We start from the raw sequence: 25504 nt of genomic DNA on the forward strand, positions 1-25504 counted from the left end.
AACTCAACATTTTTAAAAATGAATGTTAAAAATTGCTTTTACATGTAATTGAGGAAAAAATAAAACATCAAATGAATATTTTTTTAAAAAGAAGAAAGCAGTAACATACCCTCTGGGAGAAAAAAGAAACCAACAGTTACTCTGGAGAGAGTTATTTCAGAAGAGCAATGGAATTGGAAGAAAGACTTTAAAGAGAGCCTTGAGTGGGAGAAGTGGAGAGAAGTAAGTGGAAGGTGAGGACGTAAAGGCATTTAACACAGATGATTTTTCCGAAGGGTCGGATACAAAATGGGGAAGAAATTTAAGACAATAGCTTCAAAGAATGTCAGCAGGGTCAAGTAAAGGTTTCTGTTTGTTTTTTTAAAGGGTAGGGGAAGCCTGGACATTTTTTCAGCTGAGGGGGCACAGCACAGTGAAGGAGAATGATTGACAGAACAAGTTGTGAAGATGGCAGAAGGGGATGGAATCAGAGGTTAAGAAGGAAGGCGTCTGAGTTACCAGAGAATAAGGCTACTCCTTTTGAGAAGAGCAGAATGATGAAGATAATGACATTGAGACAAAGAAGAGAGCTTACTTACACAAGGTGGTCTCAGCCCTCTCCATAAAGTAGAAGTTAAGTTCATCTACTGCAAAAAGAGAAAAGGAGAGGAGGTGGAGACTTGAAGAGAAAACAGGTTTGAAAGGCTACTGTGAGAAGTATGACAGAAGTCATTCACGGATGACCACAAAGATTACTGTGCAGCGTTAAGGTTAGACAGATAGCACAAATTTCTGGTGGGCCCTGTCAGCTGGATTTCATAACTTCCTCTGGCAATATCTGACAGCTCAGGAGTGGAGTGGATGAATTGGATAGCTGTATTAGCCAAGGCTGAAGGTTAGTGGGGAGTAAATGGCAAAAGGTCAAAGGGCAAGAGATTTAAGGGTGGTGGAAAGGACATCACTGAAATGGCAGACCATAACGTCAAGAAAGAGGAAGGAGCAAAGTGAAGCCAGAACATGATTGATGGATGCCATAAAATTCTTTCATTTCCCAAATTATAAGTGGAACTGCACTCTCCTTCAATCTCTTATGCTACTCTATTAAATCACTTCTAATTATTTAGTCATATATTTTAACTTGAAAACTTCTTGTTTATGTCTTTTTCTACTGATACTCTTTTCCTGTTGTTGTTCAGACTTTTCAGTCATGTCTGATTCTTCTTGACGCCACTTGGGGTGTTCTTGACAAAGATCCTAGAGTGGTTTGCCATTTTCTTCTCCAACTCATTTTATAGATGAAGAAACTGAAGCAAAGAGGGTTAAGTGACTTGCCCAGGGTCCCCCAGCTAATAAGTGTCAGAGGCCAGAGTTGGACTCAGGAAGATGAGTCTTCCTGACTCCAGGCCTGGCAGCACTCTATCCACTGCACCACCTCGTTGCTCCAAATAAAGATAATAGGTGCATAGATTTAAAGTTATCGGGGACCTGAGAGTCCATCTCGTTCAGTCCCCACATTTTACAGATTAGTCTGTCAATAAGCATTTATTAAGTGCTTACTATGTACCTCACACTGCGCTAAGATCTGAGCATACAAGGAATGAGGAACTGAAGCCAAGAGATGGTTAAGTGGCTGAGATGGGACTTGAACCCAGGTCTTCACGACTCCTGAGTCCAGAGACTATCTATTGTGCTGCCTCTTGGCTACATAAGACTAAGTACATGCAGAGGAGGTCCACACCAGAGGTAGCGCAATTACGAGAAATCAATTTTCTAGGTAATGGAAGAGGAGAAAATGACAACTGCAAAATGATCAATAACTACTGAGGTACAGGGCAGCTAGGTGGCATACTGGGCTTAGGATCAAGAAGACTCAGCTTCATGAGTTCAAATCCAGTCTCACCCTCAGAGATGTACTAGTCATGTGACCCTGGGTGAGCCACGTAACCCTCCGTGCCTCGGTTTCCTCATGTGTAAAATGAGCTGGAGAAGGAAAGGGCAAACCACTCCAGTATCTTTGCCAAGAAAACCCCATGAAGAGTCAGACGTGACTGAAATGACTGAAGAGCAACAGCAGTGAGGTATATGGCTGCTTTTTCATATCTACACAATTTTTATAAACATAATCTACTAGCCTCCATGGAGGAGCGTGTACTTGAAGAAGACTGGAGAGAACAGGCAGACTTTTGCAAATGACCTTCAACAGCAGATCACATCATCGCAGTTACACAAATGACTAAAAGGTACTGATAAGATAAGCTCCCACACTGTGCTTGTTTGTGGTTTTATTTTTTTTTTAAAAAAAAGCATTTGATTGCTTAGGTCAGGGGTAAAAACCAGCCTTAGCTCAAAGGCTGTACACAAATGGCTGATTGGATTTGGTCAACCAAAGTTTGATGATCCCTGGGTTAGAGCAAAAATGTCAGACAAAACACTCCCCTCCAACAGGTGGCAACAACGCATCTTGTCAAAATCATATAAGACTCCTTGAAAGATCTAACTTTGTTCAATGATGTGTTTGTGAAGTACAAAATGGGGAAATGGAGACACACGCTTGGCTGAGATGTCTGCCAGCATCACAAAGGACATCCAGTACAGTGTCCAAATAAAAGAAGGATTCTTTATACAGGATGTTGTTTTCTGATGCTCCTGATGACAGGGAGCACTGGGATGATTACATAAACTCTGGAACATTATGGAGAAGACCCACAGTCACGCAAAAAAGGCCAGGCTGAGGAAAAAAATAAATGGATGAAGAATGCATACTGTCCAGACCATGAAGTGTGGGTCATTGGAGAAGCCACTGAGCTGGTCCATGAGTATACATATCTTAGATAAACCATGCAAAAGGACAATGAGCTAGGTCTAGAACATGTATTAGGTAGGTAAATATTTGCTGGAAAGATGAAAATTTGCTGTATACACAGCCCTGCTGTGTGTTCCAGAGGGAAAAAGGGGAAAGAAAGCATATTGATTAATGATCTAGATTATAGGGGGCTATTGCATAATGATCAAGAAACCCAAAGAGAAACAACAGAAAAGCTCCTTTATCCAGCCAAGAGCCGCACAAGGCAAGATCCAGGAGCTTCAAGTGCTGGAAGAGTGATCTCACCAGGAAAGTCAGCACTAACTCAGGGAAACAGGGCCTGGAGAAATGAGGTTTAGACTGAAAGTTCTTAACTAGAGTCCATGGACCCTCAGATTTCAGAAAGATTCACCGCTGAACTGGGGTGAGGATGGGAGGGAATAACATCTTCTTACTGGCTTCTTATTGAAATTTAACATTTCCTTTAATTATGTATGTAGGCAACAAATAAGATAGCATTAGTCTCTATCCGAATGCCAAAGGAACCCTGGAGACCAAAAAGATCAAGAGCCCTGATAGAGGACAACTTAAACCATATGGCTTGATAAACTTCAAATGGATGCATCAGTTATAAGAAGACTTGACAAGTAAAGGAGATACCCATAACCACTATGGATCAGGTAAAGAAGGGATAGAGAAGATCATAGGAGATGAAACAAACAATTTTGATTACATAAAACTGAAAGGCCTTTGCACAAACAAAACCAATTTAGCTAAAATTAGAAGGGAAAGGGGTTAAGTGGGGGGGGGAAGTCTTTGCAGGAAATTCCGCTGATAACAAAGTCTGATACCCAATTGTATGTATGTATATGTGTGTGTACATATACATACACATATATATGGAACTAATCCAAACATATAAGAATAAAAGCCATCCCCCAACACATATTGTCTAAGAATATGAACAGGTAGTTCTAAAAGACAAACTACTAACAACCATCAAAGAAGAAAAGCAAATCAAAACAATTCTGAAGTTCCACTTCCTAACTCAATGCTGAAAGTTCTACCTCAAAAATGGCAAAAAAAAAAAAAAGAAGAAAGAAAGAAAAAGAAAAACAGTTGCTGGAGTTGGTATGGGAGGATAGGCACACTAATGCACTGCTGAGAGAACTGTGTATTTATTGTGTATCTCTATTTAACCCACTCAGAGTTTAACAAGATAATGGGAATTAACTTGGAACTATGTATCTCTTCCCTCTTTCCAAATCACTAAACTCTGAATACCTTTTGACCCAGTGAGAGTACTATCAGGTATACATCCCCAAAAGATAAGGCAAGGATCCATATGTACAAAACTATTCATAGCAACACTTACTATTGGAGCAAGGAACTGGAATCTAATGGAGTGTCCATCAACTGACTCTACAAACAAATTACTGTACACCATTGTAATGGAATATTAGTAGACCTTAAGAAACCATGAAAGAGGCAGTTTCAGAGAACCTGGGAAGACCTGTATGGATACAGAATGAGGTGAGCAGTACCAGAACAATTTATACAATGACTAAAGCATTGTAAAGAAAAACAACCTCAAAATACTTAAAAACTCTGATTAATACAATGAACAACCAGGACGCCAGAGAAATGACAACGGAGTATGCTTCTCATCTCCTGACAAAGGGCTGATGGACTCACAGTACAGAATGATACAGCTTTAGATATGGCCAATACGTGGATTTGTTTTGCTTTATGCAAACTTGTTTCAAATTTTTTGGGGGGGAGGGTTAGGGAGAAGCAAAATTAAAGATGTGAGAGGGCACAGTGATAGTTATGCCAAAGGTAAGCAAATCAATGGGTTGTTTGGAAACGAAATCAAAGAGCAACACAAACATGCAGGGCAGCTTTGGAACTAACAAACTGAATTGAGTATATACTTTAGAAAAGTTGGACTCGATGAAAATTAGTTGTGTATCACATACTATCCTCTTTTTCTGTTCTTTGTATATGGACATGTTTGTGTTTGTCAAGGACAGAGAAGATTCTCAAAAGAAGAGGTGGTGGTCTCACTAGGAAACACGTTAGATAAGGTGGTTTTACTTAAATGCTTTTATGTTGTTACAAGGAATGGTTCAATGGTATGGAAATAAGTGAAAATAATGGCCAAGTTGTTAAAAAATAAAAGGCAACAATAAAAGTTAAAAAAAAATTTCCACACAATCCATCCTCTTCCTTCCAGTGTCTCTCAGGTGTTCCTGAATGTGATAAGAGACAGAGATCTGAGAAAACACTATCAATGAGGCCAATTCTGCCTTAGGCTTTAAAACCCCAGGACATCATCCCTTCTGGACAAGTAATCTGCATGCCACAAAGGCTTCCCTAATCTCCCCTCTCTGGTTCAGAAATTCCTTTCCCTGCCAGCTCTCTGCTGATCTGGCTAACAAGGTAAAGAGACCTCTGGTCCAGCAGAAGGCAGGCAATCTGGTGGGGGGTAGGAGAGCGAGAGGAAGAAATGAAGAGGGCACTAGATTTAGCACAGTGATAGCTCTTAAGTGAGGCAGGGAGTTTGGGGGAAACAAGCCATGGGAAAGAGTTTAATAGAGCTCTGGTAGTCAACTTGTAGACACAAACGGATTAAGTGCTTCCTGAAATTGCTGGGCAAGAAGCCATCTGAAGGCCCTTAGGATTAACACTGAAAACCTGACATAGAAACCTCATCTAAGAACTTATTTAGTTCCCCGTGGGCACCCCTTCCTTTCCATTTCTGCTTACCTAGTTCCTCATCCAAGTTCTGATTAACCCATTATGACACCACTGAGACCTGTAGATTCCAGCTTTTAGTTTCTTGGCCTATTGAACTACCCTACCTAATATACTTCGCAAAACAAAGATAGATAGATAAATAAAGTGATATATATATGTAAATAGATAGCAAGAGATACATAGATATAGATACACACACACACACACACACACATATATATATATATATGCTAGGTATGATTTATTATAGCCCTTCATATACCAATTAGACCTTTAAGACTTACCTTTCCACTATGCCCAAAGGGCTATGTAAAACTAGGCATACCCTTTGATCCAGGGGTACCACTACTAGGTCTGTATCTCAAGGAGATCATAAAAAAGGAGAAAGGACCCACACGTACAGAAATATATATGTCAGCTCTTTTGTGGTGGCAAAGAATTGGAAGGAAACTGAGGGAATGACCATTAATTGAGGAACGGCTGAACAAGTTGTGGTATATGAATGCAATGGAATACTACTGTGCTATAAGGAATGATGGACAGGCAGATTTCAGAAAAACCTGGAAAGATTTACACAAGCAGATGCTAAGTGAAGTGAGCAGAACTACAACACTGTACACAGTAACAATAACATTATGCGATGATCAACTATGATAGACTCAGCTCTTCTCAGCAATACAATGATCTAGGACAATTCCAAAAGACTCATGATGGAAAATGCTATCCATATCCAGAGAAAGAACTATGGAGTCTGAATACAGATCGAAGAATACTATTTTCACTTTTTTTTCTTTCTCATGGTTTTTCCCTTTTGTTCTGATTCTTCTTTCACAACATGACTAGTGTGGAAATATGTTTAATATGACTGTACATGTATAACCTATCAGATTGCCATTTTGGGGAGAAGGGAGGGGAAGGAGGGAGAAAAAATTTGGAACTCGAAATCTTTTAAAAATGAATGTTGAAAACTATCCTTACATGTAATTGGAAAAAAAAAATATTATTAAATGTAAAAAACTTTAAAAACAAAAAGATTTTTAAAATCACCCCCAAAAATCCCCTACCTTACTTTTTAAGTGTGCATTCCTAATTCAAGCTAGTGTCAATATCTGACAATGCCTAAATGGACTGTTTCTCATACCAAACCCAAGCATACTAGTTCTGTAAAATTTTCAATGTTAGTGATATTCCCCCCCTCTAAAATATTAAATGAGAAATTACATTACATACACCAATTTCAGTCTGAAATGCCTCTATTTTGCTCCAAAATTTACTTAATTCCATCCCTACCCCTGCCTTGATACTTGGCAAGTATTCCACGTCTCCAGACTCACTGGACCAGTATGTACGGTCCACCAAAATTTTTCAAGCTTCATTATTCTGAGGACAGATTAGGTCAGTTGATTAGTTTGACTGGGAGCTGCCTAACTGTGCAGCCTTACCTGCTAGCCTCATTTGCATTATTAACAGGGGCCTCCTGGAGATAGATCTCAGCCCCAAAGAATGAATCCTTGCTGGGAGAATTTCAAGCACTGTGGTTAAACAGTCGGGGAGGTATTCTTAGGAAGGTGTTCTCTTAGTACATAATGAGACACTTTTCCTCTCAAATCACACCACAGAAGCAAATGATCCTACTTACACCCCAAGCTTCAGCCGAGAAAGGGAACCTTGACACTCTCATCCTTTTGAATTCAGGTCAGAAAAGTCTCTTTCCACCAGGAAATCTACAGTGAGCCAAAACCTACTGACAGTCTCACTGGACATGTACATTCCAAGTGTCTCAGTTATGCCTTCAATGTAATCCCTCCCTCAACTCCTACTCTTGTCTCTTCATGGCCTGGTGAGGCCCCTGAGTTCTTAAAGGCTAGGCCAATGGAGTAGGAGCTTTGGCAGTTATAATATCAAACTAGAAAGGGTTTGGAGGATGGATGCAGAGACAAATCATGCACATGTCTTTCAAGGCCCAGACTAGCTATATTCATGGAGGCAAATAATAGGATCAAATGGTTTTAGAGCTGGAAGGGGCCTCAGAAGCCATCTAATCCAACTTTCATTTTATACATGAAGAAACTGAGTCCCAGAGAAGTTAATTAAATTAAATTATTAATTATCCATTAATTGGGTAATTTCAATTACAATAAATTAAAAAGTTTTTGTACAAATAAAACAAATATTGCCAAGATCAGAAGGAAAGTAGAAAACTGGGGGAAAATTTTTACAGACAAGTTTCTCAGACAAAGGTCTCATATCCCAAATATATAAAGAACTCTGTCAAATCTATAAGAATAGGAGTCACTCCCCAATTGATAAATAGTCAAAGGATATGAACAGGCAGTTTTCCAATAAAGAAAACAAAACAATTTAAATCATTACTGATTAAAGAAAGGCAAATTAAAACAACCTTCAGATATCATTTCACACCTACCAGGTTAGGTAAAATAAGGAGAAAGTGACAAATGTTGGAGGGGATGTGGAAAAATTGGGACACTAATTCATTGTTGGTAGAATTGTGAACTGATCTAACCATTTGTAGAGCAATCTGGAATTATATTCAAAGAGTTATTAAACTGCCTATGCCCTTTGACCCAGCAATACCACTATAGGTCTATTTCCAAAGATGATTAGGGAAAAAGGAAAAGAACCTGTATGTTCTAAAATGTTTATAGCAGCTCTCTTTGTGGTGGCAAAGAACTGGAAATTTCAGAGATGCCCATCAGCTGGGGAATGGCTGAATAAGTTGTGGTTTATGATTGTGACTGAATACTACTGTGCTATAAGAAATGACGAGCTTAACGATCTTAGAAAAACATGGAAAGATTTGCAAGAAATAATGAAGATCAAAACGAGCAGGACCAAGAGATCATTGTATACAGTAACAGCAATACTGCTTTAAGAATAAGTTTGAGTAAATAAGTTATTTTGACTATTATAAATACTCTAACTATAAAGGATATATGAAAAAAGACACTATCTACATTCAGAAAAAGAACTGATAAATAGAAATATGTATAGAATAAATTTACATACACACACACCTATTTGTCTCTACTGGTGGCCATCTCTAGGGCAGGGAAGAAAAAAAGAAAGAAAAACAGAAATTTACATGAACTTTGTTGTATGATTGAAGGGAATAGCAAGTTGTACATGTTGGATTTGCAGTTTCATGTGTAATCATCTTTTTTATTGTGCTATGTTGTGGAAATGCTTGTTTTATTCCATGAATTAAAAATAAAATACATTTTTTAAAAAAAGAAGCCATCTGATCCAATTTTTATTTTACACATGAAAAAACTGAGTCCCTGAGAGGTAAACTTGACTAGCTACACAGATTACAGAAGCAGCAAATGAAGAAGGTAGGGGACAAACTCAGTCATTTAATTCCAAATCTAGTTATCTTTATCACGAAGCTGCTCCATCATCAGAAGGCAATTAATTTTTTTGGCCACAGCAAATCATGGAGCTATCCTAAGATCTGGGGTCGAATCCTGTCTCCGCTACTTTCTGCTTTGTGCAACCTTGAGCCGTTGGATAAAGCACTTATAAGGATGAAATCACGAATCTTTCTCTAGTTTTCCAAGTGTGCATATTGCACTGAACCTACTTAAGTTGACTTTTACTGCATTTGTAAATACATTAATTAGCCTCCCAACTCAATTGTCCGATGCTATGGTTTGTAAAGCACTTTATAGCTATTATTTCATTTGATTTGACCCTCACAACAATCTTGGTGGGTGGGTGCCATTATCCCCATTTTTCTGATGGGACAACTAAGGCTGAGAGAGATTAAGTGACTTGCCGCATTGTCAAACAGTCCTTTATCTAACCTGTTCATAGCTTCCCACCCTGTCTGTCCCCCACCCTCACCTCCTAAGACACAGTGAGGAAAGATAAAACAGCTGGGTGGTGATAGAGATGGTAGTAAAGGACTTTACATAGTAAAGAACCCTGGACTTAGGGTCAAGAGACTTGAGTTCCAGTCTCAGCTGTTTCACGAACTCACGGTAAATCACTTCTTCCCCTATGGTTCTCAGTTTCTTCCTGTGTAAATGTATGGTCTCTTAGGTTCACTTCAAGTTCTAACGTGTGAGATATCTAGGTAAGCTATCTGCAAATCTAAATTGTTGAAGACTGTTGTTTTTGGTTCTGGAACTCAAAAAAGGCCTTGACCATGGAGCCCGTAGAAGGCTCCTAGACCAGAGGTTGCCTTATAACCAAGAGGGAGGCACAATTAAGAGGGGAAAGGGAAAGAAAACATTAGAAGGCCACAGTCAAAACAAAAGGGGTGAAGACACCATATAGTCAACTACAGATTTCTCATCTGCTACCATCTAGGGAATATTTAAGGTGGCATAAAGCCTAGAAAATGCCAGCTACCCAGGGAGTTTTGTATGCTACCTTTGATCTGTTGAATTGGGAAGATACATAGCTGTTCCTGTCCCTAGAAGAGTGTATGCATCACAGACCTGCAGATTCTCAGGACTTTAAGGGACCTCAGAGGTCACCTAGTACAGCCACACCTGAACAGGAATCCCCTCTAATAATAATAATAGGAACCTGCGATTTTGCTGGTTAAGGAAATTCCTTCTGTATGTCGGCATCTTCTCGGCATATTTGGTCTTAAAGAGTTTTCTAGGACACTTATAGGTTAAGTGACTTGCCCTGCCAGCCGGTATGTGCCAGAGATAAAACTTCAACCCAAGTCTTCCTGGTTTCAAGGTCACCTCTCTATTCACTTCATCATGCTAATAATTGATATTTATATGGCGCGTATATGACACATTTTGCATGGATTATTTCACTTGGGAAACTGAGTCTGGATTGGCAAGGACCTCTAGAGGGCACTGAGTTCACCCACATCTTAAGAATCCCTTCTAGTGCACAACATGTCCAACTGATCATCTAGTTTTCCCTTGAATAACTAACAATTATAGCTAACATTTATATAGTGCTTACTAAGGGCCAGGAACTGTGCTAAGCCACTTATGATTATTATCTTATTTGGTCCCCACAATAATCTTGAGAGGTAGGTGCTATTATCAACCCCATTTACAGATGAGGAAACTGAGGCAAACAGGTCACCTGCCTAAGGTCATATAGCTAGCAAATGTCTGAGGCCTGGATTTGAACTTAGGTCTAATCACACTCTATTCACTAGTATTCACTAGCTGTCCCCTCCAGTGCTGGAAATTTTCTAATGACTCAGGTATCCTATTCAGTTTTCAGAGAGCTGACTGTTAATTAACTTTTCCTGACCATCAAGTCTTAATTTGCTTCTTTGCAAACTTCTACTCATTGTTTCTATATCAGCTCTCTAGGGCCAAGCAGAACCAATCTGATCCTGCTTTCATAGGAATGGCCTTTCACTTTTAAGGCACCTTTCCAGGGCCCCACTTCCTCTCCAACCAAGTCTCATTTTCTCCAGACCAAACGTCCCCAGTTCTTTTCACCCAAATCTCCTATGGCATAATTGCGAGATGGGGTGGGGGTAGTGGTGGAAAGGAATAGGGAGAGTTAACACATCTCCTACCACACCGCCCACATTGCTGGTTCTATTGATCTTATCATTTTCCCCCTTAATAAGTCTCCAACCCTCCTAGAATATTCATTCCCCCTCGTCCTCACCTTCTGCTTGGTGCTGAGGGGCTGTGGCTTCAACTTCTCATCCTTGCTTTTGGAGATCCTCAGGAACTGTTTCAGATCCCCCTAAGGGAAAAACAGAGACAGTAAAAGAGATACCAGGGCTTCCAGTACAGAAGGATACAGGCAGGGAGCCAGGCTGGCCCTATGTCACTGGGATAGGAAATTCCCAATGAGGTCCCTTCATCAGAAGCTCCCTCTACAATGCAGGTCAGCAGCTTCTCTGCATCTTGGAGCCTTAGACAGTTGTCTACAGTTGCAGTGTCAAACTCAAATAGGAAAGGGGGGCCACAATAAGGTTCCCTGAAGGTGTATACTGACTTAGAAAACTACATATTAATAACATTGTCTATGTTTTATTGTGCTTTTTCCTATTTTGTTAACTATATTCCAATTACATTTTAACATGGTTCTGGCCCAACAGAATTGTTGCAGGCTGTGTGTTTAATACCTCTTAAGTCACTCGCCCGAGGTCATATAGCCTGGACCAGGGGCAGGGTTTAAATCCTCGACCCAAAGCAAGCTTTCTATACACTGTGTCACACTATCTCTCAAAGGGGGAGAAAAGAATAGGACATTAAAGGATACAGAAGTAGAAGGAAATCTACTCATTATCCTTGGGGGCAACCTGACTGGTTGATTTAAGCCACAACCACCAAGGTGACTTGACATAAAGGGGAGCCAGTGGCAGAAAAGATGCTTGTTACATAAATCCATGCCCAAGATGGCTAGGACCTATAGAAGGGGAACGGCCTTGTCCATGAAGAACAAGGGTCACATTGTAGAAACGACAACAATAACTGGCATTTCTATATTGCTTTAAGGATATGATCTCATTTGATTTGATTCGTACAATGAGGCAGATGTTATTACATCCATTTAACAGACGGGAAAACTGAAGCCTCAGAGAGGCAGAGTCACATAGTTTGTAAGTGAATAAGACAGGCTTCGAACTCGAGTCGTCCTGATTACAAGTCCAAGTTAATAAAAATATTGCTATTATTAGCCATTGTTATAGTGCAGTGGAAGAATCAACAAGTCTTGGGCAAAGAAGAGTGGAAAACTGATTCCTGAGAGGATTCTCAATGATGACAGACAATTGGAAAACGACAGCACCCTGGATTCTGACAGTGGTGGTGGGACACCTTGAGAATGGCCTTGGGGTGCAGTAGGATGAGACAGAGATATTTTGAACGTGTCAAATGCAAGCATTTGTTTTCCTTGACGGATCCAATACAAGGGGTTTTCTTTTTCTTTGGAAAAGGTAGAAGGGAGAAGAACCAGATTTTTGTTCACTGAAAAAAATTAAATTAAATAATAATAAAAAAAGAGAGGCCTGCAGAAAAACCTACACAATGAAGACAAAGAACTAAATAAAGGGTGAGCAGGAAGGGACGTAGAACTGTGGGCTGTTCATAGGGAGCTTTTTGTGTTTTTTTTTTAAAATAATATTTTGATAGCGATTTTTCAATATATTTGGTTTACTTTGTAATCCTGTGGATTTTATATTTATATTTATATTAAAAACATGATTCTGAGAGGAGTCCATAGATCTCAGCAGACTGCCAGAGGGGTCCATTCCACAAAAAAGGCTATGAACCCCCCAATGTCAGAAAAAGAACAGGAGGCCCCAAGTGAATCCTGGGCTAATAACAATGGAAATAGCAAAGAAACACCAGCCCCCAGCAATGGTAAGAAAAGTACTCCAGATGACCCTCCAGTCAAGTTTGGCCCAGGTGTCCTCACCTGGGACCTGCTGCCCCACTCAATCTCATCCTTGAGCCTGAGGTCCCCATCCCAGCATCATACCAGGTCCACATACTCCAGGATCATGTAGTGGGGCTCAACCTCCCGGCAGAGGCCTAACAGCCGCACCAGGTTGGCATGGCTCAGCTTGCCAAACATCTCAAACTCTCGCCGGAAGTTCAGCTGCTGCTGCTCGTCCCGGCTCTGAAGGCTCTTCACTAGCACCAGCGTCTCGGCCACCCCATCTTCCAGGCCTTGGGCCTTTGCCAAGAACACATCCCCAAACTCGCTCTTCCCTATGGGCAAAGTGCCAGGTCAGCCTCTACCTTCCCCAGGGTAGTAACACTGGATATCCAATATTTCCAGCATACCCCTGGGAGAACATGGCTCCTCCTCCTCCCATCCCACCCTGAGTCTGAATAACTAAAATAGCTCTGCTGATCTGGGGAGGGACCTTCAAGTATAGATCTGGGGGAAAAGGTTCAGCAGAAGGACCACAGGATTCTAGATTTAAAGCTAGAAGGGGTCTTAGCGGCCCTGAAATCCAAACTCAGCATTTTACAGATGAGGAAACTGAGGTCTCCATTAAAGTGTGGAAGTCACTTGGCCAGGCTGACACAGCCAGTCAGTGTCTGAGGCAGATTCTGAATGCAAGTTCTCTTGACTCCACATCTAAGGCCCTATCTGCTCTACCACACCTAAGACCAGGAGTACAGTTAGTCCAAGGCAACAAACCTAGGGTGGTGATGGACTGCAGGCTGGCACGGGGAAAATGCATCTTATCACTGGTACTGTGCCGCTTGTTGGCAGCTGACGAGCCAGAGCCCAGGTTGGTCAGAGCCACTTCTTCTCGGATTTCTGCTGTGGGCTGCCCATTCTGCACGGGTCCACCTGCAGATTCAAGACCCCAGAAAGCTCAATCCACTTCCTTCTTTTTCCTGATTCAAGCAACAGCCAACACCAACTCAGCTCAATGCACTATTCCCCATATGACTGGGTCTGCTGGCCAGCATCCACGTACTATTCAGGGGTTCACAGAATGCACCATGTTTATGTGGAAGTGGCTAAACCACAGGTCAGATCATATTGTCTGATACTCAGTCTTCTGGAGAGAAATGCTAATTATAAACCCTGTTAGTCAGCAAGGTGGTTGTCAATGCTTTCTCTTAATACCAATGTCACAAAAAGGGTTCAGCAAGACCAAAGAGGGTCCACTAGCTGATGGATGCAGCAGATACTGGGTACCAAGGGAAACAAAAACCAAGAATTTGTCTACCTGATCTGAGTCGGTGGTCTTTTTTTTTTGCTTTTTTTATTTTTATTTTTTTGGAGGCGGGGAGGGGCGGGTAATTGGGGTTAAGTGACTTGCCCAAGGTCACACAGTTAGTACGTGTCAAGTGTCTGAGGCTGGATTTGAACTCAAGTCCTCCTGACTCCAGGGCTGGTGCTCTACTCACTGCACCACCTAGCTGGCCCATCAGTGGTCAACACAGAGATATACTTATCTTATTAGTTACAACTAATTACAACATTCCACCCTCAGAGAGTTCTCAGGTGATGAAGAACACTCACTCAGGATTCCCCGTGGCTTGCCAGAAAAAAATTCTGCTCTGAAGCCTTGCTCTCTGGATTGATGACTGCTTCTCTGAGACTATCATATTAGGAAAAGCCCGGGCACCATGCTTTACTTCACTCCAGACTCTCTCATCTCCTCTACAGCTTTGCTAGTCACCTTCTCCCCTCCCCCTTCTCCCTACCCAATTCTGGAATCATGAACCATGACCAAATAAATTCTACTGTTGTTCTTGGATGGAGTGTTTCAGTCTAGTGCCTGATGGCTCCACTCACCTTTCCTCGAACTTTCTGGACCTAAGGGTCCCTCTCTAGCCACCATTCTCTCTTGTATGGTGTCTCTCCCTTTGCAATATCAGCTCCCTGAGGGCAGGGGTTTTCTTTAGCACAGTGCTTGGCACACAGTTAGTGCTTAATGAATGTTTTTTTCATATAGTCATTCACTGATTTCTACACTCAGGAAGCTCCTGGACCTATGACGATGACCAAGCTCTCAGGGACTGTCTAGTCCTATTATAAAGACATAATCCCTATCCTCAGAGAGTTTCCACTCCTATAGAGAAGGTTAGTCCCTATATTCTCAGGGAGCTTTAACTCTATGGAGCAAGGCCACACCACTGATTCTAGGTCTATGAAAAGACAGATTCCCTGCCCTCAGCAAGTTTACAGTCCTAGGAAGAAGACTCAGTCTCTGCCCCCAGGAAGGTCACAGTCCTATGAGGAACACAGAATTTCTGTCCTCGGGGAACTTCTATTTCTAAACGCAACACACATATATCTGCTTTGAGAGCTCCAAGCTTGATGAGGGAAGAAAAACATATATAACAAAAGCATATCCACAGATGAGCATGTAAGGATGTAGGAAGGTAACTACAAAAAGGGTAACAGAACCCAAGTAAAGCAGGTCTAGGGAAGTTTCCTGGGGAATTCTGTATCAAAGCTGCTCTGGGTTCAGGGCCTAGGGAATTGGTCAGGTCATGACTCCCAGAGAGGAGGGGGGATCTCCTCTTCCTTAGGTGCCCCACAGTCTGAGAGCTAGACAGGCTCCACTGCTTTGTCCCTCCTCACCCCACGGGGGCGCCCAACATCCACATACCCCAACACCCCCCCTCCCCAGCCCTAACCACTGCTGTCCAGTGGGCCCTAGGCTCACCATTGAGGCACTCCATCTCAGGCTCCTCGCCCTCTGGCTGTTTCTGAAGCCTTTTGGCCTTGCAACGCTTTTTGCAGTAGAACATAAGGCCCAGCACAGCAATAATATAGGCCACTGCAGCCCCCACCGACAGCCCAATGGTCTGAATCATCTTATATGGCGGGGGGCTGCCAGGACCCTCTGAGGTATCCAGCACCGGCTTATCTGAAAGGGCACAAATGGGTGGTCAGTTGGAGGTTGCCCAGGAAAGCTACAGAGCAGGGGGTTTTAATCTTTGGTGTCATGGGCCCCTTTGGCAATCTGGTGAAGCCTAGAGATCCATTCTCAGAGTAATTGTTCTAAATACAAAGGAAACCAATTGTGCTGAAATAGAGTTTTCAAAATAAATCTTTTTCAAAGTGCAAAGACCCCAAGTTAAGGATCCTACTATATAGAGCATTCATGGTCCATCCACTGATGGCTCTTACCAAAACATCTTGCCCACCACCAACACTACCCAAACCCCACTCATCCTTTTACCACTCCAGGGCTGTGGCCTCATGTTCCCACATGAGCGGCTGCCCTCTATCAATTCAACAGGGCAGACATTTATTAGGCATGTATGATGTGCTTATTATGGGGCCTACTCTTAAGGCCCTTACATTCTACTCAGCATCCCATCCTTGGTGTCTACATGATATTCTCCTCATCTCTGAGGCCTCCCAGCCTGCTGTAACCCCACTCCATACCCACAACATGGAGTGAAGCCTCTGTGTGTTTGATATTACAGCTATTGCCAGCGATGCAGGTGTAGCGGCCTGAATCCTCAGAGGTGACATCATGGATGACTAGAGAGCCATTGGAGAAGATATGCATCCTGTGGGAAGAAAAATCCCAGCACTATCTTAGCCATGCCTATGACCACTCATCTCTCATCTCTTACTCCCAAGAGCCAGGGAACTAACAGTCAGGCCTGGGGCCAGGCAAGAAGATGGGGAGTGGATGTAGATGCTACCTGGGTCCAAGGTGAGCAGGATCCAGGATTCTGTCCTTGCCCTTCCACTGGATGAGGGGGTCAGGGTCACCTTGGGCCTCACACTGCAGCATAGCTGTGTGGCCCTGATAGACAGTTGTACGCTCAGGCTCTCGCTTGAAAGTGATGAAAACTGCATGGGTGGAAAGGCAGGGTTCAGAGCACTGGAGGATGGGTGGGAGCCTGTGCTAGACAGACTCATCTGTTTATACATCAGAGATCCTCCCATCAGAAGCCAACTCTCACCCTGCCCCTTCCCATCCCAGTCCTTAGGCATCTACCTGCCACAGTGAGCTGCACATGGGCACTGATCTGCCCTTGAGGCTCATTAGAGGCGATGCAGGTATAGTTGCCGGCGTCACTCCTGGTCACCCTGGAGAAGTGCAGGGTTCCTGCATTGTCCGTCACGCTGTCTGGGAGGCTGCTCCCATCTAGAAAAAAGGAATGGGAAATTGATGGGCTGGGAAGGGAAGTCATCAGACTCACCTGGAGCCACACTCATAGATAAGAGTTGATATTTATGTCTGAGAGATGGTGTGATATCATGGAAAGGATACATTGGATTTAACGTCAGAGGACCTGGGGTCAATATTTGACTCTGCTACTTAATATTTATGTGACTTTGGGTAAGTTAACTCTCCTCTCTGTTTCTTTATCTGCAAAATGAAAGAGGTGGAGCAGATCAGACTCTAAGGTCCTCCTTCTAAGATCCCCTGTAGAGGGGTGAGGCTTGCAAACAGCTTTACACACATTACTTTATCTGATCCTCAAAGCAACCCTGTAAGGTAGGGTGCTATTATCATCCATCATCCTGAGATTCAGAAACATGAAATGATTTATCCACACAGTTAATAAGTGTCTGAGGTGTTACTGGAACCTTGGTCTTCCTTTCTCTAAATCCATTACCTCACATGAGCTCTCACAAGAAATCTTCCATTCACCAGAGGCCCAGGTTTATCCCCAGGAAAGGGGTCACTTTCTGCTGACCCACCACGGTCAAAAAGTCATCAAACGCTTCCCCTACCACCTACAAAATTAAGTTCAAACTCCTGACCCTGGGAGTGGGGAAGGGAGAACAGTAGGAAGAGGACTCCAGCTCCACCCATTACTTCCTAGTTGGGTAGCCCTGGACAAAGTAATTTAATGTCACCAAGCCTCAAAATGGGGATCCATGCACATTCCTCATTCACAAAAGGGGAATACTCTGTCTTAGCTCACAGCCTTATATGGGAAATGATCTCAGAGTCACTCCACAATCCAAACCAATCTCATTCTATAGAGGTGGGAATGGAGGCTCCAAGAGGTTGAGGAGATTTTTCCTAAGGTCACAGTGGCAGATCCCTAAGATTAAAATTCAGCAGGCAACTAAGAGGCACAGTGGATGCAGTTCAGGGCCTGGATTCAGGAAGATCTGAGTTCAAATCTGGATTCAGACACTTACTAGTTGTGTGACCCTGGGCAAGTCTCTTAACCCTGTCTGCCTCAGTTTCCTCATCGGTAAAATAAGCTGGAGAAGGAAATGGCAAGCCACTCTAGTATCTTTGCCAAGAAAACCCCAAATGGGGTCACGAAGAGAAAGACACAATTGACCAACTCCTGACCCCCACGACAGCACTCTCCATATGTGAAAGCAGTAACAGGATGAGGAAAGCTGCTATTCTCCAAGGCCAGGAATAATCTGCACCTTTATAACTGTCTCTTTTGAAGCTCACCTACAAAACACTCCACAATTTGGCCCAAGAGATTAAGCTCCCTCTTCACTGCCTCCAGTCCCCAGCCTTGCTGGAATACAATTCCCTCACTTGTGTGACTTTCTGCTCCTGGACCGTCCTCTCCTTCCTCTCCGCCAATCCCAAACCTATCCATCCAGGGAGGCCTAGTTTAAATCTCCCTTCATCCCGTCTTAGACCTCCCTCGTCCTCAGTGATTTCTCCCCCCACCCCATCCTGAAAACTTATAGCAAAGCAGAGCAGAGCAAAGAAAGCAAACCCAAGGAAATAAAATACCTAATGGTTACAACAATGAAAAAAGTCAACAAAGAAAGGCTGGTCAAACTCTGGTCAAAAACAGTAGTCAATGTTAGAGCCACATCCCTCTTTTCTGTTAATCATGAATCAACTCTTTTCGGGGAATGCACTTCGCAAAGGGGTTTGTTGGGAAGTGTCTGTAGTGTCCAAACAAAATGTATCAATAAATTAAAAAACAAACCAACACAACTTACAGTACTTACCATCTATGGTCCACTCACTTATTGATCAATCAGGGACTGCTTGGTTCAGGTCATCATCTGATTTTTGTGTATTTAAGTCTGTACCTTCTAGTTCGACTATGAACTTGAAAAGCGCGACTATGTCTCAGCATGGTATGGGGGGAGAGGACTGAACTTCGAATAAGGTCTGAGTCATGGCAAAGAATGACTGAAGAAATGTTTATCACGGACGGAGAAGGGAAGACTCAGCTGTCTTTGACTAAGGCTATCAAGAAGAGAAACCAGACTTGTTCCAGTGGGTCCCAGAGGACAGAACTAGATGTGAAAGGCAGAAACGGCACAGGGAGAGATTTCTGACACGTGTAAACAAGACGAAATGAGAAGTTCCTAGAGAGATCCTTCCCAAAGTGGAAATGGCTGCCTTCCAAGGGAGTGGGTTCTCCCTGAGTAGGGGTAATAATCATGATAACATTTAATAACCATAGTAACAACATTTAGTATTTCTATAACTTTGAGGTCTGCAAAAGCATTTTACAAATATTATTTCATTTTATTTTTCACAACAACCTTGGGAAGTAAGCATTATTATTTTCCCAGTTTTATAAATAAGGAAATGAGATAACCAAAGGTTAAGTGACTTGCCAAGGGTTATGTAGCTAGTCTGGATTTGAACTCAGATCTTCTGGACTCCAGATCCTATGAGCACTCTACCCGCTGTGCCAACTAGCTGCCTCTGAAATCCTATCCTTTCAAGGAAAGGCTCGATAAGACTCCTTGCTGGGGATGTCGTGGCTATAACTCTAAGATATGGGTTAGATTAGATAGCTTTCCAACTGTGATTCTGGTTTTGAGTCCTGGCTCCAATCACTTACTAATTATATGGTTCTGTGCAGATATACCACTTTTCTCCTCAGACCCTCAGTTTCCTTGTCTATAAAAGGAAGGTAATACTACCTATATGGACGACCTCTCAGGCTTATAATCCTTAAAGTGTCATGTAATGGTCCATGCCCTTTAACATGAGGATATTACTTCTTCAGATGCCTCGCAGCACCAAGCACAGGGTCGGGCATATAGTAAGCATACAGTAAGTCCTTCTTGAGTTGTCCTCCCATACTGTGGAGCACTCACCTGCCCGCATCCATCGAATTGTGGGCTTCTCCCGGCCAGTGGCTGAGCATGATACTGTGGCTTCTTTGTCAAACTCCATGCACTGCTGAGGCTGGGGAGGCGGCGTGAACTTTAGTTTCTCTGTCCGAGAGGGAGAGAAGGGATGGGTGTAGACAACCAGTTTAGGACCCAGGCCCTATGCAACCATCATATTACTATTTGGGAGGGGGGTGTTCTGAATACATGAACATTACATGTAGAAACTGGGGATATTTAGCCTGGGGAAGAGATGACTTAATGGGGTAGGGCAAGACTGTTTCCAGAGCACAGAGTGGAAGCTACGGATAGGTAAATTAGGGCTTGATAAAAGGAGAAACTTTCTAACATTTGCAGCAGTCCAAAAATGGAAAGGGCCAGAGGATAGTGAGTCCCCCATTACAGAGGTCTATACTAAGTAGAGGCAAGACAGTCTTTTGTCAGGGACATTGTAGCAGGGATTCTACACTGCTGTGTCTCCTTCAGACCCTCTCACTACATTCCCCCCAAATCACTGGCTTATCCTCAAGACAACCAAGTCTCACTCACCTAGGACCTGGACTCGGGCCTGGGCCTCAATGCTGCCAGCCGGGGTGCTGCTGACACATCGGTACAAATTCCCGTCATAAACCTCCACGTTGTTGATGCGAAGAGTCCCATTCTCTGAAATCTCGAACCTTGAGTCCTGTGGGACAATCCATCCCATGAAAGCCTCAGCCCACTCTTAGGCTTCTCTTCCCCAAGGGGGAGGCAGAATCTATCACAAGCTTCAGACTCCAAAGGCCAAGGGCAGAGGGCATGGGGGTAGGGGCATGGAATAGTACCCTAGTCATCCCCAACCCTCCTGAGTCCAAGGACCCCAGATTTCAGAGGGAAGAAGGAATCTCTCCTGGGAGGTGGGGGGAAATGCTACCAAGGAGACAAAGATGTTCCCTGAGGGGAAAGGGCAGGAAGGACTAGGGAAACAACCTCCTGGGGATGCCTGACAAATGGCTCTATAGACATGAGCAAGAGGAGACTTCCCTGCCCACCTACCCTGAAACCTACTCACTCTCACCTCAGAGATGAGCATCTGGTTCCGGTACCAGACGACAGTGGGTTTAGGTGTGGCCTGACTCAGGCAGTGCAGGTAACCCGGCTTGCCTTCTTCTAGCTGGCTGTCCTGGGGCTTTTTCAGCCACCTGGGTAGTGCTGAAAGGGATGATGGAAGAAGGTTACTGCGATCAAGAGCCCAAACCTCAGGAAAGCCTACCTCTCGTGGGTACTAAAGGGCATAGTGACACTCAGAGACATTTACTTTGCATTGTATTTTAAGCACATTATTTCATTTTCAGAGGCCTCCCCAATTAGACTAAAGACCTGACAGGCACAGACTATGTTTTAAACAACTCTAGAGGATCAGACTGTCTAAAATTTCTCTCATATATTCCACAATGCTCAACACAGTTCTGGACAACCAAAAACATAATAAATTATTACTACTTCAAAAGGGATTCTCATTTTGATTTGGGAGGACCAATGGGAAGGCTTTATAGAAGATGTCATAAATGTAGAAATAGGATCTTAGCAGCTGGCCTTTAAGTTCAACCTCTCCATGTTACAAACGAGAAAACTAAAGCACAAGTCAAGAGGATGTCTGAGGAAGGTCTCAGTATGGAAGGGTCAGAGTTCAAAAGGCATAAAGAGGGAGAAAGCATTTCAGGCATAAGCACTGGTACACTCAAATGCTTTGGGGCAGGAAAAGTAGGGAACATGGAATAGTCCAGTTTGGCTATATATAAATATTATAAATGCGGAGTAAGATAATGCTGAAAAGGTAAACGAGCCAGATTATGAAAAGCTTTGCATACCAAGACAAGGAAGCTTCAACTTTACACTACAGACAATGGGGAGCCACTGAAGTCTTTAGAGAAGAGGAGTGACAACTGGAACAGTATTTAGGAAAATATTTCTAATAGATTCCTAGGAGGTAAGAGTTAGAAATGACCATATAAAACCATCCCTTCCCCCTTATCCCCACCAAAGTTGGCAGTAATGCACAGACTAGACTGGAGCAGGGAAGAGGCTGGGAGATATGGGAGGAAACACTTGATCCATCCATCCCCCCTGCCGGTGATCTCTAATTTGCCAAATCCAATGACCTTCTCTTAATCCTCATCCTTCCTGGCCTCTCTTGGAGCCTCTGACACTGTCAATCACCCTTTTCTTTTCTCTAGGCACTCATGAATCTGCTCTCTCCTGGTGTGTGGCTTGTACCTCTGTCTTCACTGCTCCTTCCCTGTCATCTTCAACTAAGTCATGACTGCTGACTAGGAGAGTCCCCCAAAACTCTGTCCAGGGCCTTTTCCCTCTAAACTATTTCACTTGATTTCATCGGCTCCCATGATTTCAACTATCTCTGACATGGTTCTCAGACTTATCTTGTTCGGCCCTTCCCCCTCTCCTAACCTCCAGTGTCATGTCTTGAACAAGCACCCTAGCACACGCAGGACGGCCTGCTAGCACAGGTTCTTTGATCTGCTTTTCTAAAGGAAAGACAACTCAAAAGGGGTTGACTACTTTAATTAAGTGATGTCATTTACTAGTTCAGGGGAAAGGTCAGCACCCTGAATGTGGAGAAAATACAAGCAGAGAAATTAGCACAAAGATCTAATAGACAGGGCTCCAACTGTCTAGTAATCTTGGTACACACTTTAACATTTACATAAATCACCAGACCGGGGGAGCACCAACATCTGAGTAGTCAGGGGCGCTCCTTAACAAACGGCTACCCAGAGTCCCGTTCAGGAAATCAAAAGGTCCTTCTCATGAACAAGCCCTCAAAGCAAAATCTCACCTCAGAATATATACACTTTCAGCTAATAGGCTCAGAGCCAAAAGGCATCACAACCCTCCTGACACAGTGCCTAATTAGCTTGGTACCAAAAGCTGTGAAAGCCTCTCTGCAAGCAAGCCTCCGCTAAGCAAGCTTCTCCTTGTTCAAGTTCCTCTCCCAATGGTCTCTAGGTGACTCAGGATGTATCACTGCTGTGAGCTGGGCCAGAGCGCAAAGCAGCAAGAACATCCATGGTTGAAATACCTGCGTACCTTTAGATCTGGGAACACGGCCCCTGTTCCAAGGGAGAAAGGGAACACATGTGGTCACACAGGTCTATTAATGGATGGGGAAGATCTTACATTCCATTAACCCTCCAATGTTTCATAGATACCTTAAATTCAACATGTCCAAAACTGAACTCATTATCTTTCCCCATCAAACATTCTCCTCTTGCTAATTTCCCTATTACTGTCAAGGGTACCTCCACAGTCTCATCGCCCAGGCTCCCAAGCTAAGTGTGATCCTCATCTCCTCATCCTCCTTCATTCCCCTGTATCCAATCAGCTGTCAAGCCCCGCTGCTTCTACTTTTATAATGTTTTTGTATATCCTTTCCTTGCTCCTCTAGCATTGCCACTAACCTGGTGCAGGCCCTCATCACCTCACGAATGAATTATCGCAATAATCTGTGGAAAGCCTGGGGTCTCTCTCTTCACTCCAGTCCATCTTCCACTCAGCTGTCAAAATGATCTTCCTTACATTGCAGGTCTGACCATTTCACTCCCCTATTCAATCAATTCCAATGACTCCCTATTCACTCTAAGATCAAATATAAAATCCTCTGTTTAACTTTTAAAGCTCTTCCTAACCCGGCCCCTTCCTACCTTGCGAGCCTTCTTACACCTCACTCCCCTCCACATACACTGTGATCCACGTACACCGGACTCCTTGCTCTTCCTCGAACAAGACACTCCATCTTCCAACTTTGGGCATTTTCAGCGTCTGTCCCCTGAGCCTGGGATGTTCTCCCTTCTCATCTTCACCTCCTGACTCCTTTTAAGGCCCACCTTCTACAAGAAGCCTTTCCCAGTCCTCCTACATCCCCCCTGAGACCACCCAATCCATCCTGTATAGGGCTTGTTTGCGTGTTGTTTCCCCACTAGCCTGGGAGGTCCTAGGGGGCAGGGAATGTTTGTGGTGTTTTTTTGTGTGCCCAGCACATACATAGTAGGTACTTCATGGATGCGGACTGACATGCCAGTTAGTTACTTGACTGGTTTGTGCCATCTACAGAACCTGCATAAGTGCCCTAGGTCCCTTGAGGAAAGGGACTATGTCTTCCACTTCAAACAAAGATAATGACAGAATCTCAGAGCTGGAAGGGAAAAGCACATCATCTTTTTCTTTAAGTCTCTAGGACTTAAATTCCAATATTTTAAGGAATACCCTGAAAGAGTCTATATAGTTCCTTAGGAACTTTGGGTTTTTAAGGCAGGCCTGAAGAAAGCAAAGCCCCATATATTAATAATAACAACAACAAAATATTTACATTTATATAGTACTTAACATTTGTCAGGTATTGAGCTTTACAATTTATAATTACACTTTACAATTATTATTTCATTTGACCATATTTGACTATAGCCTGGTATGTAGATAAATATAACAAATTTTAACGTTCAGATTCAATGCTTCAGGGTCTTACCGAAAATTGGCTAAGGTTGTTTTAACAGAATTAGTACAGGGGGTGGAGCCAAGCTGGCGGCTGGAAAGCAGGAACTTGCTTAACCTTCCCCCCGGGTCCCTCCAAACACCTACAACAAATGGCTCTGAACAAAATCTAGAGCTGCAAAACCCACGAAACAGCAAAGGGAAGCAGAGCTCCAGCCCAGGACAACCTGGATGGTTGCTGGGAAGAGTCTATCGCACAGAGCTGGGAGTGGAGCGAGCCCAGCGTGGGCCGTGCCAGGACCAACCGGACCGGGAGTTGGGTGGAACAGGCCATAGGGGCCTGAATCATTGAGCTGTGGCAGTTACCAGACTTTTCAACCCACAAACGCCGAAGACAACAGAGCAAGTTAGTGGGAAAAGCTGCTGGGACAGAGTGAAAGGTTGGCCACCGCCCCAGGAGCAAGAAGTGGTGCAGCTCTGAGGCTGCTTCCAGAGCTACAGACGCAGTTGCTTCTGGCCCCAGGCCCACCTGGGGGGAGGAATTAAGTGGCAGATTAGAGCGGGAGTACAAAGCCTGCTTTGCCCTGCCTGGATCTGGGCCACAATCCTGGTTGGCAGTTCTCGGCGGAGGAGGAGGAGGTGTGGCAGAGCTTGCTGTGTAGAAGTAGCTCTGAAAACAGCAGCACAGCCCCTCAAGCTTGGGGCAAAGTACTCTCTACTATACAAGCCATCATACCCCGATGAAAAACTCAAGGGTCAAGTAGTTGTCTGGGAACATGAACAGGCAGCGAAAATGGTCTCACATTCAGATTCAGACTTTGGAATCTTTCTTTGGTGACAAAGAAGACCAAAACATACAGCCAGAAGAGGTCAACAAAGTCAAAGAGCCTACATCAAAAGCCTCCAAGAAAAACATGAACTGGTCTCAGGCCATGGAAGAGCTCAAAAAGGATTTGGAAAAGCAAGTTAGAGAAGTAGAGGAAAAATTGGGAAGAGAAA

The 25504-nt window shown here is 43.4% G+C and overlaps 1 protein-coding gene across 1 annotated transcript in view; it reads right to left on the reverse strand.

Moving 5' to 3' along the window:
- Positions 1-25504, reverse strand: part of PTK7 (protein tyrosine kinase 7 (inactive)) — a 90354-nt gene that overhangs the window by 13185 nt on the left and 51665 nt on the right. Inside the window, exons 8-17 of the mRNA XM_036767557.1 lie at positions 21075-21208; positions 20567-20702; positions 20003-20122; positions 16944-17093; positions 16645-16795; positions 16379-16506; positions 15651-15854; positions 13661-13816; positions 12989-13221; positions 11165-11245 (exon numbers count right to left, since the gene is read on the reverse strand). Of these exons, the coding sequence (XP_036623452.1) occupies positions 11165-11245; positions 12989-13221; positions 13661-13816; positions 15651-15854; positions 16379-16506; positions 16645-16795; positions 16944-17093; positions 20003-20122; positions 20567-20702; positions 21075-21208 (1493 nt within the window). The remainder of the gene's footprint in view (positions 1-11164; positions 11246-12988; positions 13222-13660; positions 13817-15650; positions 15855-16378; positions 16507-16644; positions 16796-16943; positions 17094-20002; positions 20123-20566; positions 20703-21074; positions 21209-25504) is intronic.

This window comes from Trichosurus vulpecula, chromosome 7 (genome assembly GCF_011100635.1).
Source record: "Trichosurus vulpecula isolate mTriVul1 chromosome 7, mTriVul1.pri, whole genome shotgun sequence".
Lineage (NCBI taxonomy): Eukaryota > Metazoa > Chordata > Mammalia > Diprotodontia > Phalangeridae > Trichosurus > Trichosurus vulpecula.